This window comes from Momordica charantia, assembly GCF_013281855.1.
Source record: "Momordica charantia cultivar OHB3-1 chromosome 3 unlocalized genomic scaffold, Mcharantia_2.0 BLBB01000003.1, whole genome shotgun sequence".
Taxonomy (NCBI): Eukaryota; Viridiplantae; Streptophyta; class Magnoliopsida; order Cucurbitales; family Cucurbitaceae; genus Momordica; species Momordica charantia.
In genome coordinates, this window is record NW_028275161.1 from 19,387,156 (window position 1) to 19,408,190 (window position 21,035).

General features: G+C 33.5%; 2 protein-coding genes across 7 annotated transcripts; one reads left to right on the plus strand and one right to left on the minus strand.

Moving 5' to 3' along the window:
• Nucleotides 1-2,784: 2,784 nt before the first annotated feature.
• Nucleotides 2,785-5,639, minus strand: LOC111010648 (Pentatricopeptide repeat (PPR) superfamily protein). Of its 4 annotated transcripts, none has more exons than XM_022284142.2 (3): nt 5,436-5,639; nt 5,215-5,343; nt 2,785-4,298 (listed from the first exon to the last, which is right to left on the minus strand). In XM_022284142.2, exon 3 carries the CDS (start codon nt 4,248-4,250, stop codon nt 2,832-2,834), a length of 1,419 nt encoding a protein of 472 aa, XP_022139834.1. In that variant the 5' UTR covers nt 4,251-4,298; nt 5,215-5,343; nt 5,436-5,639; the 3' UTR covers nt 2,785-2,831. The 4 variants fall into 4 exon arrangements, with proteins under 4 accessions (XP_022139834.1, XP_022139830.1, XP_022139831.1 ...); XM_022284138.2 differs by having other exon boundaries at nt 2,785-4,342; nt 5,436-5,638; XM_022284139.2 differs by lacking the exon at nt 5,215-5,343 and having other exon boundaries at nt 2,785-4,342; nt 5,436-5,638.
• A 1,518-nt stretch (nt 5,640-7,157) lies between these two features.
• LOC111010744 (uncharacterized) lies at nt 7,158-18,017 on the plus strand. Of its 3 annotated transcripts, XR_002601380.2 has the most exons (23): nt 7,158-7,944; nt 8,992-9,106; nt 10,169-10,269; nt 11,149-11,240; nt 11,487-11,622; nt 11,727-11,795; nt 11,959-12,060; nt 12,308-12,406; nt 12,643-12,753; nt 13,594-13,800; nt 14,041-14,148; nt 14,215-14,310; nt 14,390-14,446; nt 15,010-15,156; nt 15,246-15,305; nt 15,414-15,518; nt 15,698-15,859; nt 16,016-16,089; nt 16,520-16,643; nt 17,073-17,164; nt 17,273-17,393; nt 17,496-17,718; nt 17,881-18,017. XR_002601380.2 is itself a non-coding variant. In XM_022284271.2 (22 exons), the coding sequence occupies exons 1-22, from the start codon at nt 7,279-7,281 to the stop codon at nt 17,646-17,648; spliced, it is 2,997 nt and encodes a 998-aa protein (XP_022139963.1). In that variant the 5' UTR covers nt 7,159-7,278; the 3' UTR covers nt 17,649-18,017. The 3 variants fall into 3 exon arrangements, 2 of the variants coding, with proteins under 2 accessions (XP_087978126.1, XP_022139963.1); XM_022284271.2 differs by having other exon boundaries at nt 7,159-7,944; nt 17,496-18,017; XM_088122000.1 differs by lacking the exon at nt 11,959-12,060 and having other exon boundaries at nt 17,496-18,017.
• The last annotated feature ends 3,018 nt before the right edge of the window (nt 18,018-21,035 follow it).

Genomic DNA, 21,035 nt, shown 5'->3' on the forward strand with positions numbered 1-21,035 from the left:
TCTGAAAAATGGTACAGTAAAGGCAGTGGTGGCTCCAACCCATTTGAGTCTGTTCCTTCCCACAATCATGATTGTCCTCTTGTGCTTCATCTATTTTCTTTCTTCCATTCCCACTATCTCCCACTTTCCAACCATTTCCCTCATTCTTTTCCTCTGTTTTGAGATTGGTTTTCATTTTTAATTTGTTCGTATGGTCATATGGGTGAGCTTTGTTGAGTTTTGTGGAGCCCAATTTATTAAGAAGACTCGTTTCAAGGCTGTTTTCGAAGCTCGTATAGAAGGAAATGGAGAAATCCAGCAAATGATTATGGGGTGTCGTGGCGCTAAGAAGCTTTTTTTTTTTCCCTTTAAATGTGAGATGCTCTTATTTATAAAATCCAGCAAATGATTATGGGGTGAGTTATAAGATATATGTTAATAAATTAGTTAATAATATTTAATTAGTTTACAAATCTATTACCAACTTTTTAGAATTGAGATTCAATTTCTAAATATACTACCAACACATGATTAAAAACACTAAAAAATGTGGAATACAATTCTATTTTTCATTAATTCGATAAAATGTGGCTCTTGAATTGTAAAGTAATATTCTTTAAAAGGGTAAAAATGTGATTAAAAAAAAAATCTTTTAGCAGAGTTGGACATTTCATGAGAGTGGATTCAGGTCTGTACTGTGTAGCATCAGCCAACCAGCAGAGGGATTTACCTGCAGAGTGTGTCTTTTAAAAAACCAAAAACTGGTTCAAATTCAGCTAAAACTGAGGGTTATGAAAATGGGCATACAACAAAAAGATATGTTTGTTGATTGTGGAGGAGGGTTTTTTCTTTTTCTATGATTGTATGAAATGGATGTGTATAAAGAACAGGTCATCATAACCACTTTTGGAGTTGCCAAATGCCAACCAGTCCTTAAATTGAGGGAAAAGTGCTAAATGAAAGCAACCAACAAACTCATTGCTAATAAAAGCCTTATCAGAAAGGGCAACTGACATCAAAAAAAAAAAAAAAAAAAAGGTTTGGAGGCTGAGGCTGTCAATTATTACCATTCAAAATAGAGAGTGTGAGAGAGAGAAGAAAAGAAGAGTGTCCAAATAAATATTTTAACATTCCAATAGTCATTGAGACAACACATCATCACACTCCACACACCATCTCTATAAGGGATGTTGTGAGATGAAATTTTGGCACATAATCACTCAAAACCCAGAACAGTGAATTATTGCAAGTGGTAATATTGTCGAGAATTGCACCCAAAAGAAAAAAAGAAAGAAAGAAAAAAAAGATCTTGGGGTGTTCCTTGTAAGGGAAAGGCACATGACTGCATAATTAGGGCCTCCCACTCCCACTCCCACTCAGCCCCTGTTGCAACCACCAAACACTAATGGCTAATTTGTTGTGGTGGTCAACTTGGCAATGTTCATAACATGTTCTAAGAAAATGACCAATGCCAATCAAATCCACAGATCATGTTAAGTGAATTATGATACCAATTATTCCATGTGTAATAATTTGACAAACTGATACATGGTTCAAAATTTAATTTCCTTTCCTCCCTAAAATGGATAAACTAGAGCTACCTAACCATTTGGGACCAGGTTCCTTATTTTGCTTGTTCATAAATTATTCCCCCAACCCACCCAAAAGAGAGAAAATTAATCATCTTGATTAAGATTTCTTCATCATCATCATCTTGATAGACCTTGTAGGTTCAAATCATAATAACTATAGGCTTACATATTAAATATCTCATAAATTTTCTAATGCATTGATATTGTAGAGTAGGATAAAAAAATGGTCCTAATGCTAATAGAATTAGTTGAAAGGCACATAGCTAGCTCAAAAGCTCATAATTATCCAAAAAGACCTTTAATTTTTCATACTTGTGTGTATTATATTCCCTTGAGTACAGTTTAGAATGTAGGGTTCACAGATCACATGGTAATTTGGTCGTGAGCCTATCTGTGTTAACCCAGAAAGTTATCGTGTAATTAATGGACATGGCGTATGGTGGGATTTCATTTCCAAAGTTCACAAAACTCTATCTATGGATCTTTAAATCAATAGGTTATCCTTTGTTGTTTTTTGCAAAGCCAACTGATTAAAGACCATTAAGACAATTAACTTAATCCAGGGTAGCATCAATCATTCTAATGTCAGCCACTTCTAAAATATGTAGCACGTCCCAGTTACCTTAACTTCTTCAAAATGCTATGGGTTTACATTGAAAGTCAGCCTATATGAAGACATAGAAGTTCATAAAATGCATAAAGCCTTCAACCCATGGAAAAAAGTAAACTGTAATCAACAAAATTATATGATAAATCCTAGCATTGTTTGATAAGTTCTACTACTACAATTAATTCATTAAATGGGGTGAAAGAAGACATAAAAGAGACAGAAAGAAGTTCGAAGTTACTTTAGTGCATCGTGCATGAGAAGATATACAGGCAATGACAATAGTTCAAAAAAGAATACCCCAGATCATGGTTTAAAAAAAAAGACTAATAATACGTACTATGCATGGCGAGTGAAGGTGGTATTTCTGTCTGGATGTAAGGATATGAATGGAACAAGAGAAATCATCCCAATTGGTATGCCAATATTCCCTTTGGCTTCCCGTAGACACTATGATTACAAAGAAAAAACCATTAAGATCAAGACTGATAATGTTGTTGAGCTGGTGAAAAGTTGAGAAAATAGAAATTAAGAGAAAGAGTAGGGCAAAACTTGTCTTTGTCTAGGGAGGAAAAAATTCAAAGTGCAGCTGCATAAAAAGAAATATGTGCTCATGAAATGAAATTTTGAATAAATATCATAGACCCAAGAGATCAACTCATCAACTCAAGTTGCAACAACTTCAGAGCATCACAAGTTTTTCTTTGATCACAAAAACAATTAACCACAGTACTCCACAATTCTCTCTGTGGAATACATCCATTAATTACCATCTCATCCAGAATTCTATAGGTTTTTTGGAGATCTCTTTTTTTACAGAAGCATTTTAATAAACCATCAAAAGTATCAACAGTGATACTAATACCACGTGTCTGCACACTAAGATACAACTGAAATGCACGACTTGAATCGTTGATAGTGCAGAGACCGTCGATTACTCTGTTATGAGTCCTGACATGAAGGCTCCATGTTACTCTATTGGGCGTGATCCCACCAAGGACCATTTCATCCAAGAAGTTTGCAGCTTCTTGGAATCTGCTAGTATCACAGAGGCCATTTACTATTTTCCCATACAACCCGGCGTCTGGTTTCAAACCTTGAAGTTTCATCCTGTCGAGAATCTCTAAAGCTTCATTCAGTTTTCCTTCTTTACAAAGTCCATTAATCAATGTACTATAACTGATCATGTTCGGCCTCAATCGTTTTTGGACCATCAGCTCCAAGAGGTCTCTAGCTCGTGAAGAATGACCAGCCTTGCAAAATCCATCCATTAGGGAACTGTAAGTAAACACATTAGGTTCAATACCCTTGCCCATCATATCTTCAAGTAATCCCACGGCTTCGTCTACATTGTTCAACTGACACAAACCATGTATCAGTGAAGTATAGGTGACAACAGATGGTGAACAACCTTTGGTCTCCATCTCTTGCAATAATTCCTTTGCTTCAACAATCTTTCCCAATTTACATAACCCATTGATCAGAGTTCCATATGTATATGAATCAGGCTCACACCCATGATTAGACATTTCGCGTAAGATGTGCATTGCTTTATCCATGGTTCCACTATTCTTGCAAAAGGCTTTGATTAGAACATTGAGAGAAGCTACAGTAGGTGGAAAACCCATTTTTCTCATATATCTATAAAACCTTAGAGCCAATTTTAATTGATTTTCTTCAACAAGAATAGCAAACACTGTAATGTAAGATTTCTCTGTAGGCTTGCATTGGAAATCCTCCATTTTGTGGAAAATTCGAATGGAATCCAATGGCTTATGGACACGACCATATGCCCTACAAATAGTGAGAAATATATCCTCGGTTACATCAAACTTCTCTTCATTCATCCTATCAAGAAGTGTTTCTGCTGACCTGAACTGGTTTGCAGAAACTAACTTACTAATCATGAGCCTAAAAGTATTGAGATCATGCTTAAAACCGTTGGCATACTCAGATGTTGCAGAGTCAAATATGAGAAGTGCCTTGTTTATGTCTCGTTCCGCTTGGATTAGCTGTTCAACATGTGAAGGTGTGACTGTTTTTGCCCATTTAAACATTGCCTTACTGCCCATCGTTCCTCTCTTTCTTAAAGCATCAAACTTTCCAACTTCTGATTGAACCTGGAGCATATGAATCTTTTTAATACTTTCAAGTCCATAGTTTCCTAATGCAAAAAAATTAACCGTAGTTCAAATAAACTCAAGTTTACAATTCACAAAAAACAATGTCAAACAAATACATCAAACCAATGATAATGGTTTTATTGTTTTAGATGATACAACACCCACTGTTAACCACACTATATATAATTCTAAAGCATTCCACAACAAATCGAGTTTCTTAACAATTAATGAAAGAAGTTGTCGCTACTAAGAGTAAAATACATGGGGAAATTTGGTAAATAAAATAGCTAAACAAAAGAGGGATAAATGTCTTTAGTTCTCATACTAACTGGATAGAAACTCACATTTTTTTAACAATAGAGAATGTATGTTTTGCTGACTTTAAACCGGACTGCCTTTTGTTTTGTTTGTTCTAAAAAATAAAATTTAATTTAATCCTTCCATCCTGACTGCCTGTATCTCACATTAGCTGCAGAAAACTACCCGACGTTTCACAGATGACTGATGAGTGAGTCAACCTGTTTTAGTTTTCATTTCTATAGAACCCTTTCTAATAGAGAAACTGATGAGTTAGCTCCACTTCTTCCATAATCGTCTCCCATTCTTTTTCTCTAAGCATTGGGATTGTTTCATCCCACAAAAATGTTAGTTATTTTCTTGGCTCGTTGCACTTGGGAGGATTGACCCCTTTAAATTCATTCAGATGCATCTAATTTTGTTCTTTGAAGGCTTGTTTCTGGGCTTGCTTTGTTATGCTATTGTTCCTGCTTCTAATACTTGCTTTGTTCATCTGCCACTATACTAAAGAAAAAAACTTAAGCTAGGTAAATTATTTTTACATATATTCTCACTAATGTTGTGTAAAATTTTGACTTCGTAGCATATTGATTCATCAATTTCTTATTCCATGCACCTTTCCCAAAACTTTGTCATTGCAATACAACCCCTGAATAGCAGTCGGAGTAGGGAATGGTCCAAAACGGTCACACGCAAACAAGTATCAGAATTGATTTTCTTCTTCCGTAGTACAAGTGAACAAATTCTGAAAAAAATAAAATTTGCCAAACATTTTTCATCAGTTATGTCCTACTGCCCACGCACCAGGCTTCTGCAAATCAAAGAGGGGGGACGTACCTGTCGCCGGAGTGCAGGCTAGTTAGCTTCGGTAGACGGGAGAGGTAGAATGGAAGAATCTGCAGGGGAACGACTGAAACTGTGGAGCAGGTAGACGTAGAAAAACTGCAGAATCAGCGTTTGGTATGGTAGGGCTGCAACAGGAGGGGGATGGCAAATCTCAATGGAGGCTAAAAATGTCATTTCAATTTAATCATGTTCAAGGATTCGGGGGAATTCGAATTCATATCCGTGACCTGTTCGAGAGAGATGTCGATTATCACTAATGACGTGTTCTTTAAGATCGGGCCGCATGGAAAAATAGATATTTTAGAGTTTAAGTTGCTTTATTATTACCCTAATTCGGATAAGACATCTTGTTTATAATCTAGAGGTTGAAAGTTTAATTTATGAGATGAGTAATGTTACGACTAATTAGGTTATCTTAATTCTTATTGGAAGTGTTGAGATTGATCTATAATAAATTTGATGAAATTGTATTTAGTATTTTGATGGAAAATTTGAAGAAAAATTAAATCAATTAGATATATCACATCATCAATTATTTTAACAATATTTTTCTTATTACAACAAAATTACCATAATTTATGATTTAATATATATTCGAGTATAACCCATAAGAATAGGAATTGAACTTTCAACCTCTTGGATCTTAATTGGAAATATATATTAATTATCGCTTGCTTTGCCATTTAACAAATATTTTAAGATTGGATAAAGAAAATAAATACAATTTAAAAGCATTTACATAAATAGTATAAAATAAACATGTGGTCTAAAACCTTTTTAGCAATGTTGAAAATTTAAAAATTAGTGCAGTCTAAAGTAAACTAAAACCCAAACTTATGTTAGTATAAAATATATTGAAAAGGTCACGTTTATATTACAGAAAAAAAAAAAGTTAAGAGTTGTAACCTTCTAAAATTTAATATTAAATTTATAAAAGTCATTTATGTTGTTTTTTTAGAACAAGTGTTAGTTCGTAGCATCTAATAAATCTTTATGGTAATTTAACCACTAATTATATAAACAACTGTTAAAATAAATTATAATAATTTACTAAACATCAAGCTTGAGATAAAAAATTAACTTTATTTAGTGCACTACATCTATTATTAAATAAGTTCATTAAAATTTATAAATTAACAAAAAATAAACCAATTCTATTATTTTTTGTTGGAATCTTATCTATTTTATACTAAATATATATTATATAATCTGTGAGAGGCACATAAGAATACTTTTTAAGAGATTGTTCAAACAAAAATGTATTAAAATATAAAAATTACAATACTTTTTAAAGATTAAGTAAAGATTGGAATCTTCTTGAAAAAAAAAGGTGAAGATTACCTAAATTTAGGGTTTAGCTTGATCAAATTGAAATTTGAGAGTTAATTTTTTTATTTTTGAAATAAAAGTTAAAATTGATATAATATAAATATTAAATAGATTCTTATTACATGGATCACGTGGCTCCACGGGATTCCAAAGATGCAAAGAATCGAAAGATCAACGGCCTCATCAGTAAGTTAATAGCACGAGACGTGAAACCTTTCTTGATCTTCCACACCCGTAAGATATTGACACGTGTACTTCTAAAAGTATCTGGAAAAGTAATCAATGGTTTAAATGCTCCCTGACCAATTAATTTCCATTCCGGCCGTCCAGATTTCGCCACCTCCTCCAAGGAGTTGCCCTCATCGTCGTTTCGAGCCGAGAAAGATTATTATAATATTATTATCTTCACGATTCAGGATTCACTAACTCAGCTACTTCGTTCCTCCAGCGTCGAGCGACAGCTCCACCTCCATGTAATTTCAGCAATCGAGCTTGAATTTCTCAAATGTCTGTCTTATCGTTACCAGTTCTCAGTTTCAATCCTGCTCGATCAAGCCTTTCGTTTTCATCCCCCATCGTTCTCTTCCCCCCATTTTCAGTTCGCGCCACGAGATTTTCTTCGCGTCCGGTCTTTTGTCAGGCGTCCAATGGTACCAACCCGACTAGCGAGACTGTTTCCGCTGGGTCAACAATATCAGTCGACAACTCTGAGGAGGCTGAGTCCACCGCGTTTGTGATTCGGGCCCGCAACCGAATCGGCCTCCTCCAGGTGATCACCAGGGTTTTCAAGGTCCTCGGATTAAGCATAGACAAGGCTACTGTGGAGTTCGAGGGCAAATACTTCACGAAGAAGTTCTTTGTCAGCGATTCTCATGGAAATAAGATTGAAAACCAGGAGAGCATTGATAGGATCAAGAAGGCACTGATGGAAGCGATCGACGGCGATGACTTGACGATCTCCGCCGGACCTGCCACTCGTGGCATTGTGGTGAGGAGGCCTGGGTTGTTGCCTGCCTCAGGAGAACGGATGGCGAAGGTGGAAAGGATGTTCGAGCTGATGGACGGCTTTTTGAAGAATGATCCGCTGAGCCTTCAAAAGGATATTCTCGATCACGTAGAGTACACAGTTGCCCGGTCTCGCTTTAGCTTCGATGATTTTGAAGCTTTCCAGGTAATGCCGTTAAGTTCATTTCAAACTCCAAATAAATATTTTGAAGTACAAAAAAATTTCGAGTAGTCAATTCAAGAACACTCGTGACGTACAAAATGTATCGTAGCGATTTATTTGGACTGGATTGAAAAGCGCCTAATTATGGGGAAAATGTATTCCTGCTGTTCAGACGTATGATTATATGTGGAACTTAGTAAGTATCACATTTACTTGGACAAACGATAAGCTGTAAGGTTTGACTTGAACCACGAGTTAATAAGCAAATTGGAGTTGGCAAAAATGTTACGTGCATATCATTGAGTTTGTAAATAGTTGCCACTGCGTGAGAACAACTAAGTGCAATTTTAGGCTAATTGAACAATCTAAGGAATAGATCCTACAATTACCTAATGAAATAAGCTTGATCCATATCTGAATTATTTCTAATTTATTTTCTTTCCTTTCAGTTTTAACATTTAAAGGTCAATTTTTTGATATAAATATTGAACTCTCTCATTTGTAGGAAAACGTATACGAAGTTATTTTGTTTTTTTTTCCTTTAAAATTTAAATATTATATATTACAACAATCTCACACTCATAAAAGTTGTTTAAATTAATAAATTTGAATACGAGACTGCTTACGGAAGTTATAAATCATCACTATTATACTTGTACCCCAATCATCTACGTTTGTATTATACTTCTCCATATTTCATATTTTTTTTACTACATTTCGGTAAAGAAATATGATTTTTATTCGGGATACTGATATCAAACCTTCTAATTTAATGAAAAATCAATGAAAATACTGGCATGTAAATTTTACTCCATGGCTGTAACTATATGTGTTGCAATGCAACCTTATTCTCAAAGAATTAACAGGGTAGAGTTGTCTTTGTTGGCATCTTTTCCTATCAACCCAAGCAGCATGTTTTGTGATATGTAGGTATGGCCTTTATTTCTAAATATAAAACTACAAAGGCATCAAAATCCCGAATCGTATTGTGCTATTGGCCATTTGTTGTTGTCTTCATCATAATTTGATTTTAAATAGTGGTGCCTGTAGGCTTTATCTCATTGCATACGAGATCGGTTGATTGAACGATGGCATGATACACAACTACACTTCAAGAGGAAAGATCCTAAGCGCGTATACTTTCTCTCACTTGAGTATCTTATGGGTATTTATGCACTTTTCTGGAGTTAAGAGTTACCTTTGGCAATTGCAGTGTTGTTTTCTCTATCAAAGTATCATAAGCTGGTAATGCGATAAAAAGGTTTTCTTATTACGATAATTATGGTTTCAGCAATACGTTTCCTTTTGGGGACTTCTAAGAGATGTTGAGACTTGATGTTTCTTTGAAATGGAGTACAGTGTTTGTGTTACTCCTTTCTGAATTCTCTTGTAAAGTCCGTTAGTATGTTGGTCTTAGCTGTTTGCTGCTGTTGTTAAACAACTGTCGACTGACAGTTTGATCAGCTACAGATATAGCAGTCCTTTCATTTGGTTGACAGTTGACACTAGATTATGAGTATTAAACCCATTTTTAACATATTATTTCAGTAATTGAATAATTAAACCCATTTGTAACATATTTTTGTTTCTAAAAAAAAAAAAATCAAGCTTATCCAACATGAAACTGCTTTTTTTTTTTTTGTACATAATCATGAAACTTTTAATATTTAGTTTGACAATACATAATCATAGCAGAACTGTCCTCATTCTCGTTGTGGAAAATGGTACTTTGAGTTGTGTTGCCTTATTTTCATCATAATCTTTTTAACTTCAATATTTTACCTACTTTTAAAGTTTCAGGTCTTGCTTTTTGATAGGACTGTAATTTAATCCACATGTTCTATTGCCTCATATCCTGCATGGCGATCAGATTAGGATGAAAGACCACATTACCGTGTGTCATTTCTTTCTTTCTTTCTTTTTTTCCCATCTAATGTATTAATTCACATTTTTTTATGCTCATTTTGATCTTACTCTTGGTTATATTTAATCTGAACTTGTGTTTTGGACTTTTGGTTTAATATCTCAATGTTACTTCATCTGGTTATATGCTCTTGAGGATCAATTTCTCTCTCTTACATCGTCTCTTATACTCGTTCCCCTGCTACCATTTGTTTTCTATAACTGTAATTTAGCAAACGTTCTACCTGAGTGAACTTTTTTACATCTTTTTGTAGTCCTTGGTTGTTGACTATTGATACCAATATAAAGCTTTGTTTGAAACCAGGTCGTTCTTTGTCAAATAGTATTATCAACCTTGGCATCCGTGACCAATGTGCTGATGCTCTGAGCCAACTTGGTTTTGAGTTTGAAGTTCTGGCAGAGCAGGTTGGTGCATACTTGGTACTTGGTAGTCAGTTTGTTGTCCATAATCCCTTCAATCTTAGCTTTCTTGAATGGTTCAGCTGAATTAGATCTCTAACTTGACGCTGCTATTTTTCTTCATCTATAGTATACCATATATAAATTGTGTTACAGAAGAGAAACTTTATGTTCTTATTCACCCTTCAATTTGTATTGGTTCCTATTTTTCCCTTCATTTTTCCAAAACTAAAAGATAATGTCAAATAAACCCAAAATTGATCTTACTTGCATGTATTAATTGATTAGTACTCTTGAATTTGACACGGTTTCTTTTGGATTTATGCTACACTGCATGGATATATAAGAGTCTGAACATGGATGTGGATATTACAATTTTATAACCTCTGTAAGAAGAGTTGTAAGTGCATGTTTTTTATAATTGTAACATAATTTAAAAAAATAAGCACTTTGAAGTATCGCGAACTTGGTATGCTCATGTGCTATGCCTTCAGTTTGCAATAAAATATGAAGTGCACTCAATGGGAAAATGATCCTATCTAGAATGATCAGTGTATGCCTGGTTAAGCTACTACAATGTCAAACTTTCTTCACAGATTTTGCTGAGTTTAGTTTTGAGTTATACTGGAGATGGTGAGGAATTACTGGCACATGTCATTGCCAACCTCAATCTTCCAACTGTGTTGTTTTGTTAGCAGGGAATATGAACTAAGTTGCTGTTGTCCTTTTCTTCCACTCCATGGTTTTAAGAATCTCCAGGCCTTTTCCTTGTTTACCACGTTTCACCATAGACTACTTTTCTATCTTTCTTATGCTAACTGTACGATAGACTACTTTTCTATCTTTCTTATGCTAACTGTACGACTCTGTACCCAATGTTCCCAGGAAGGAGATGCTGCCCTGGGCAATGGTGGCCTAGCTCGTCTTTCGGCATGTCAAATGGATTCTTTAGCAACTATGGACTTTCCAGCTTGGGGGTATTATACCTTGAGATGAAATCCTAGAATTTCATGTTTATAAGTAGTTAATAACAATCTTGCTACCAGTACAGTATCTAGTGGTGCTTAATGTATAAGAGGAAGAATTTGTAATTTCACTCAATCCTTAATATTCTTTAGAAGACTTTTGAACTCCTTTCTCCCTAGTAGGATGAACCAAATTCAATTATTGTGGGCTTTCTCTGTGCGTGTATCATACTGAAACAATTGTGTTTCTAATTGTAGCTATGGACTACGATACCAGTATGGATTGTTTCGTCAAGTTATACTAGATGGCTTTCAACACGAGCAGCCTGATTATTGGTTGAACTTTGGGAATCCTTGGGAGATAGAGAGAGTCCATGTTACATATCCAGTCAAGGTTTGTCACATATTCGATCTATTTGAAGCTTTCCTTTTTTTTTTTCTTCTCTTGGTTGAATTTTGCCTAAAATTTCCAACTCACTGCCTCTGATGCTGGTTTAGTTCTACGGGACTGTTGAAGAAGAAATTTTGAATGGAGAGAAGTACAAAGTCTGGATCCCTGGTGAAATGGTAAGAAGCATCTCTCTCTATTTCAGGGACCAGCATGCTTATTATTTTATGCCTTTTCCAAGTGTTTGTTTTGACAAAGTTTATTGACTTTTGAAAACTAGACCCTAGGTTTAAGGACTATCTTGATACTATGTCAGCTGAGTTGTCTGTCATGAGGTTTTAGGTTGAAGCAGTAGCGTATGACAATCCTATACCTGGTTATGGAACAAGGAATACCATTACCCTCCGTCTATGGGCTGCTAAACCAAGTAATCTGCATGATATGGTAATTACTGAATTACTAATATACCATAGAAATAGTTCCAATGTGTTTCTAATCACATGTATGAAACAAATAGCTTTCACACTGTTTTGCTGTATATATTCTTCATTGCATCATAAAAATATAAGCTCTTTCCCACTAACAAAGATATAAAAGTTTATTATACTTCATTTGACAGCTGTTTTGGAATCTTTTATTTATCTCTCTTCGAAATAGTGGCTCTAATACTGCTGAACAATGTAATTTGTAGGAAGCATATAATACTGGGGATTATATTGATGCTGTGGTAAATAGGCAAAGGGCAGAAACAATTAGCAGTATTTTGTACCCGGATGACCGTTCTCATCAGGTTGGTTTGATCTTTTTTTTTTCTCTTTAAACTTCTATCTTATCTTACTTTTTGTAATATGGTTATACTGCTCAATTATAGAGAGAACCAAGATATCAAAGTGATTTATTGTGCGTTTAATTATCTTGACGTTATTGGTGCTTGCAAATAGATTCTTTTTGTATTTGTATTCATCCTACATGCTCTACTACTCCACTGTTGAAATATGTTAACTCTATGAGCTTGTTGTCTTTCAGGGGAAGGAACTGAGGCTGAAACAACAATATTTCTTTGTCTCAGCATCTTTACAAGACATCATTCGCAGGTTTAAAGATGTTCATAAGGACTTCGATCAGTTTCCTGAGAAGGTTATAATTTCAGTAGTTCCTTTAGTTGTTGAGATTTCCTTTCATTCCATTAAAAGATTATTTATAATCCTGAAGGGATTGACACGATTTATTTAAATTGAATCAAATAATTACTTTCTCATCTTTAATTAGTTTCTATTTTGTTTGGAAAATATCTGGTTCTTAATTTACTGGATATGCGGTATCCTGTGTGCAATTGAGGGGATTTTCCTGATACTTATTAATGTATTTGTACTACATAACAAATATACCTTCTTGGAATCTAAATAATCAATCTACTATGTCTATGTTAGAATTGATGAAGGAATACTGTTAATTTTGTATTTAAATTGGACGACCTTACTTGAACAGGATCTGTTCTATAGGTTGTACAATTGTTTCCTTGAGTTCTAAAAAAAATTTTTGTATTTAAATTGGTCGAGAGCTGCATACTCAGTTGTTCAGAGATTTAGTACTCCCCACCTTTTGAAGCATTCCTCTAGGTTGCTATTGAATTCTGTCTCTCTCTCCCCTCTAGCCTCCTTGTCCTACCTTATATTTCTCCTCTTAATTTCTTTGACAGGCTTGCCATGGTCTGTGTCTAACTGACTCCTAACAAAATGACCAAGCTATCCTCCCTATAACTGGAAGTCTCTTTTTTACCTTCCTGCCTACGTTTACAACTGCTAAGCCTTCTTTCTGTTTGTCCCTTTCTAGAAAACGTAGAATTAGTGGGCAGCTTTACGGGTCTACGAGTTCAATTTTTCATTAAGAAACTTTCCAACCTGAAGTTCTATTTTATTTCTTAAATAAAGGTATAGTGCTTCCGTTCCACTAACTGTCCCTACATCTTTATATTAGGTTGCTCTGCAGCTGAACGATACTCATCCGGCTCTTGCAATACCCGAGGTCATGCGAGTACTTGTTGATGAAGAACATCTAGGCTGGAATAAAGCATTTGACATAACAAGGAAAATTTTTTCATTCACAACTCACACTGTATTAGCTGAAGCGTTGGAGAAAATCCCTGTTGATCTGCTTGAAAGCCTTCTCCCACGGCATTTACAAGTATGTTCTGAAACATCGTATATTTGTTCTATTGCGAAATTTGTTTCCCTTTGTTCTGGTTGATGGAATGATGAAGGTTTCTCGTGAAAGTTATTTCAGAGTGCAGCAAGGCTTCTCTTCCCGCAGTGTTCCTAGCCTAGTCCTAATTCCTTTTAACCATTTTTTTCCTCATGATATCTTATCTAAGTTATTTTAAGTTAAATAAATTTTCACAAGCTTACAAGGAGTTGCTCCTGTCAGATTATATATGACATAAACTCGTATTTCATGGAAGAGTTGAAGAAGAGGATTGGTTTAGACTATAACAGGCTGTCCCGGATGTCAATTGTGGAGGATGGTGCTGTGAAGGTATTTTTAAACCCATCCTGGTTCTCTATTTTTATTTTAAAATTTATATCTTATGTCATATGACAGAGTATTCGCGTGGCAAACCTATCAATTTTTTGTTCCCAAGCTGTGAATGGTGTATCGAGATTACATTCAGAATTATTACAAACAAGGGTGTTTAAGGTACTAACTTCTTCATTTTTGACTGACTTGATGCTCGACTTTATAAGGTTACTGATTTAACACCTGAACATCTTTGCAGGACTTCTACGAGCTGTGGCCAGAAAAATTTCAGTACAAGACAAATGGAGTAACCCAGGTTGGAAGGTTGTAGTGATCTGGTACATATGTTGGCACGTGTCTGAACATATTTTTCTTTTTTGTACATTATGATTGGAATTCAGGGGATTGGCAAACATGACGAATGCACCTATTTACTTTGTTTTTTTGGGAATTAAATATGTGCTGACCTATTTAATAATTATTTTACAAGTAAATATATGAGTTGAGTATGCCGTGTGTCCTAATAGCTTTGGGATCTTAAATATTTCCTTGGTCACATTAAAATTGTTTCTTTCGGAAAAAAAATCGTAATTTTACTTGCGTTCTAATAAGTTATAATGCTCTTTTTTGCCACCTTGATTATTTATTTATTTATTTATTTTTCTGAACAAGCAACCTTGATTATTATGTTCATATATGTACTTGGTTGGTTATTTGTTCACCACCATAAGTTCAGATATCCCACGCGGACCACGTGTATATGGAAAAATATAATTGTTTTTTTTTTGTTCTCTTTCTTGGTTTTCATTTGCAGAGAAAAATTCAAATTGGATTTCACGAAAGTGCATAACTATTCTGTTCAATGACTGATTTTCTCAGCGTCGCTGGATCGTGGTGAGCAATCCTAATTTATGTGCTCTCATCTCAAAATGGCTTGGGACAGAGTCTTGGATTCGTGATATTGACCTTCTAATGGGCTTGCGTGAATATGCTGCTGATAGTTCCCTACAGCAAGAATGGCAAATGGCAATTCATTTACTACATTCTTTCTCTTGAAGTTGGTTTGACTACCTGTTGTGGTTGTTGGGTACTTATCCTTGTATTATCAATTTTAGGTGAGGAGGGTAAATAAAATGAGGCTTGCCGAATACATCGAAGCAACAAGTGGCCTCAAGGTAGATAGATATTCTATATTTTATCTCTGAGTTTACTTGCTCGTGTTTAGTCTTTTTTTATTCAACTGTTGTCGTATTATTGCAATAACACGCCAACTCTCAATGCAGGTCAGTTTAGATGCAATGTTCGATGTGCAAATAAAAAGGATACACGAGTACAAAAGACAGCTGCTGAATATATTAGGAATTATCCATAGATATGACTGTATAAAGGTAGATGGCAGACGCGATTGTTTTCTTTATTTTTCTTGATTCAAGGAGATGAAATCCATTTGAATTTTGAGGCATTATCATCACCAACCTCATAAATTCTATGTATTTGATCTCCTTGTTAGGTTTTAATTGTTATGGTAGTTCTTACGAATTTGACACCACTAATTTGCTTATTGTAGAATATGGCGAAGGATGACAGGAGGAAAGTTGTACCTCGCGTCTGCATAATTGGAGGAAAAGCTGCTCCTGGTTATGAAATGGCAAAGAAGATTATCAAACTTTGTCATGCTGTAGCAGAAAAGGTTAATAACGACAGTGACGTTGGGGATCTTCTAAAGCTGGTAAGAGGTTTTTCTGTGCCCTTCATATGAGATATAGTAAGTTTTCTGCTAGTTCAGGGATCTATTTTGTAAATGAACAATAGTTATATTTCTGCCCAAGTTCATCCTATGCTTCAACTAATTTTCACCCCCTTTACAACTTTTGTAATAATGCAGGTTTTTATTCCTGATTACAATGTATCTGTTGCTGAATTGGTGATACCTGGTGCTGACCTTTCGCAGCACATAAGGTTGGTTAATTTTACTTTAATAAAAAAATATTACTGTTTCTTTCTAGCTTCCAGAACAGTAAGAAGCTAGAAAGAAGTCCCAACAAAACACCAAGGAACAAGGTTATACAAAACTATACAGGGTCGAAAACAAAACCTCCCCATTACAGGTAGCCTCCCAAAGACCCACAATAAGTAACACATTACAATAATGTCCAAACCAACGAAATGGTTAGTTGCGTGACTGCATCTATGATATAAAGTTTTAATTTTTAATTATAAAAAAAATACGAGCGTTGAATAAAACGATATTGTGGTTTAGTTTCATTTCAAACGAATTTCTATTATGGGTTCAAAATTACTGGAAGTCCGTCTCTTGGATAATTGAAATATATTCAAATTTTAAAAGGCTCCATTAAGCTTTACTCTTTTCTTCTTCTTCTTGATGTAGTACTGCTGGACATGAGGCATCAGGCACTGGTAGTATGAAATTCCTTATGAATGGTTGTTTATTATTAGCTACAGCAGACGGATCTACGGTTGAAATAATTGAAGAAATAGGGGAAGACAATATGGTCAGTATATCCTTTTTAAGTTTATGCTTAAGTTCGGAATTGACATTTTCTATCTCGAAAAGATTATAACCAAATCATCATGTTTTTCGCCAATTTCTTGGTTTTTGTAGTCGGTGAATCAAACACAGATAATGGTGAAATAAGTAGATGTTAATGCCTTCAACGAAATATTTGGAGATTATTTCATACTTGATACTACAAGCTAATGCCTTCAGTGAAGTTATTTATTAACATGGCTTAAGTCAATCTTGCCCATACAATTCATATTGAAGAATTGTGGACAGCCAACTTCTTTTCCTAAAAAATAATCACCATAGCTTCTGGGAACAGAAACTGAGTTTTACGAAAGTTTTGGCTTTCAGATGTCAATTACCTGAGTGCATCAAGTTTGTATAAGCATTTACAGTAGTTTTAATACATTTGGTCCAGTTTTTATTTGGAGCAAAAGTGCATGAAGTTCCAACGTTACGTGAAAAAGGATCCACCGTTAAAGTGCCTCTGCAATTTGCTCGTGTCGTGAGGTGCACAATCACTGTCTACTATTATAATCTACTACTGACGAATGCACAATGAGCTTACTCTCCTCATAGTTCTAAAATCCTTTCTACGTTTTCTGTAATGCTTTTAAGAATGGTTCGAGATGGCTATTTTGGCTTCCAAGACTACTTCAAATCGTTATGTGACACCGTGGAGGGCAGTACCGATTATTATCTCCTTGGAGCTGATTTCGGAAGCTATTTAGAGGCACAGGTGCCCCTTTGACTTCTGTTATATAAATTCAAGAGCTTTGGTGTTTATTAGCTTTTCCTTGTAATTTGTTTCACAATGATCAAGATCAATTGTGTACAACAGGCAGCAGCAGATAAAGCATTTATCGATCAAGAGAAATGGACTCGGATGAGCATCCTTAGCGCAGCCGGTTCGGGTAGATTTAGCAGTGACAGAACCATCCAAGAGTATGCAGAGAAGACTTGGGGAATTGAGCCTTGTAGATGTCCTTTATGATGCAAAGAAATCAGGAAAAGTGAAAAGCATGGGGAGATCAGATAACCCATAAATAGTACTGAAGGACCAGGTGAAATTTCCGTTCTGAAAGTTTCTTCAAAATCTTCCTTCCCCTACTGTAATGAGGATTAACTGTGTTTGTTAACTGTAAAGCATGTTGAAATCAGTACAGTGTCACCTATATATTCAAAGATTATACGAAGTTTGCATAAGAATCTGTAACTGTGTGCAGTGGATAGTGATTTCTAGCGGTGAAATGCTGGCTATGAAAATGCAGTGAAGTTGTGATATGTTAGATTCACTTTGAAGGTCAAAAGAGAGGGATTGTTTCTCCCAGTTTATCAATTATTCAGAGTATTACTTATTTCATTTAGTTTTGTTTTTCTTCCCATAAAGTTTTTATTAACCAGATAGTCATGGTTATTTTATAGCATATTAAACATTCATAGCCTTTAATTTCTTGTGACCATTTTTTTTAGTTCAATAACAGTTGGACATGGAGATATTTAAGAGTCTCGAAAATATATTTATCATTTAACCCCGTTGAACTAAAATTTATTGAGTTGAAACTTTTCATCTGAAGAGAATAAATAAATGTATTTATTGTTGAGTCATATTCATGTTTTTAGTTATAAAATAATGCACGATGTAGATGTAAATGGTGCATGGTAGGTTAATCTTAAAATCTAGAATACTCTCATCTTTCTCTGACTTTATTCCATTTTTTTTCCTTTAATAATTTCTCGCTATTTCTCTAAGAGTTTTATAGCTATAATGCATGATTTGAATTATTCTTCAGGTTTGAATTTTCACATCTCAATTTTCTTTGTAAAATATAGAAGAGACATAGTTTGTATAAGGAAAATAAAAACAATAATTAGCCACAAATGAAATGTTATTCACTCATCTAAGCTCTCAGTATAAATAAGTCAGCATTTAAAAGATCTATTACCATCTCAAAAGACGATTCGATTTTTCACCTCATTTTAAAAGAAAAAATTTGTCATGGTTTATTACGAGCACCACACCAACAATCTCTCCTCTGGATAATGCTAGCATCTAACTAATTATCTAAATTTTAAATTTCAATATGCTTACCTTTTCATTCCTTTTACAAGCTCTTAGGTTATGATTGAGAACTCGAAACAAAAATAGAAGGGGTAATCCTTCCCCAAATTCTAAAATTAATTTATTAATAGGAGCATCAACCTACTAAATGTCACAAAGTATTGCGAATTTGAACTTGACTACTCTATGTATCTCTATCTTCGACTTTTCGAAGTCCGAATCCACACCTTATTATACTAAAAAAAAGTGTCAAAGCATTCTTTTTAGTTAGCTTAAAATCAAACATTTATTTCCCGTCAATTAAAAAAAATCAAACGTTTATTTCTTTAATATGACAAACTACGTAAATAGATGGAGGGCCAATAGAAAATTTAGATTTCCTCTATTGTTAAATTTTAGGATTTGTGTACTGGAAAAAAAATGATAAAACACTTTTGGTCGCCTACTAAAGTAACAATTTAGTTCCTAAACTTTAGTTTGTAGCGATTTAATCACTGCATTTTCAAATTGATAACAATTTAGTCATCGAATTTTAATATGTAACAATTTAATCATTGTAATTTTTTTGTAACGATGAATTTTTTTTTATTAAGTTTCTTATATATATAAATTGATAAATTAAAGAGGGATCAAATATGTTTATAAATTAGAAAGATTAAATTGTTATATGATAAAATTTGATACTTAATTTTAATATTTTTTTATGATATAGACTAAATTGTTATAAATTTTAAACTATAGAGATTAAATTGTTACAAACTAAAGTTTAGAGACTAATTAATTATTTTAATAAAAGTACAGGGACCAAATGTATTTAAAAAAAAGAAAAGAAAAGAAGATTTGAACTTAAAAAGAAAGATTTAAATAGATAAAACTGAAACTTTATTTTAAATGATTTTTTTTTCTCGATTGGAGATAGAACGAAGTCTCTCTTATTCCTAAGTTGGCAAAATTGTAATGGGTAGCAAAAATATTTATATATTTCAAAAAATGTCATCAGTTTTTCAAAATTTCAAATATAGCAAAATATTTGAATTTTAATTTTCGATTTTTTTATTATTCCAATTTTACCCTTATGACATCTAATATATATCTGATGTATATCTATATCTGATATACATCAAATCTATATCTAATGTACATCCGATGTAACTCTTATATACTTCCGATATACATTCGATGTACCCCTAATATACAGTATCAGATATACCATGATATACATTATCAAATATACCACTGATATACATCAAATGTACGTATTATACATATAATATATATATATCTGATGTACTTCTAATTTATGATATACTAAATATATTTTCAACTGATATACTAAATATTCTTGCAACTGATATACTAAATATAAACTATATCAAATGTTTAATTTTGAGTGGTATATCAGCTGTTTAAATTATAGTTTATCATTTCAATTTGTTGTTTAATATACTAATATTATCAATAATGTTGATTACTATATCACTATTATTTATTCAATATTAATATTAATTAGATACTAAATATAAAGGATATCAACTGTTTAAATTTATAAAGTACATCAAAATGTTAACTTGTCTTTTTGGACTGCATGGTCCACATAAACCTTTTATATAATAACTTTATATTTCAAAAATAAAAAATAAAAAATTTTGCAACATTTTTTTCATCTGAAAAAGATATTGGATATAATAGTATGATATCAACACACATATGATAATATATATATATATATATATATATATATATATAACAAACATATATAATGGTTATATTAGTAGATATAAGGGTTATATCAGTGGTATATCATTTGTATATCAACGGTAAATTAGAGACATATCAAATATATATGTATTGTTTTAGCATGGTAAATCAACGGTTAACATATGTATATCAGTGGTAAGACATGATAGAGGTAGAATAGATATCATGGTTATATCATAAGTAAATCAATTGTATATCATTATTATATCAGTGGTATATCAAAGATATATATCAGTAGTCAAATATATTATAGATATATATATATATATATATCAGACATGTTAAAGGGTGAATTTGTAATTTTACAACTGGACCTCCGTTTTTTCTAAAAAAAAATTTTTATATTTGAAAAAACTAAATGTGGTCGCTATTTTACTTATTTTACTAAATTTTTTTTGCCATATTTGCAAGTGCTTACTTCGATAACTTCTGAGCAATATTTATAATTGAGTATTACTTGAAAATATTTTATCCTAGATCTGATTGGCTTACAAGCATATTTGTCATAAAATAATCATCTTACATTTTCCTCACCCAAAGAAAAATTAATAATAGTAATAA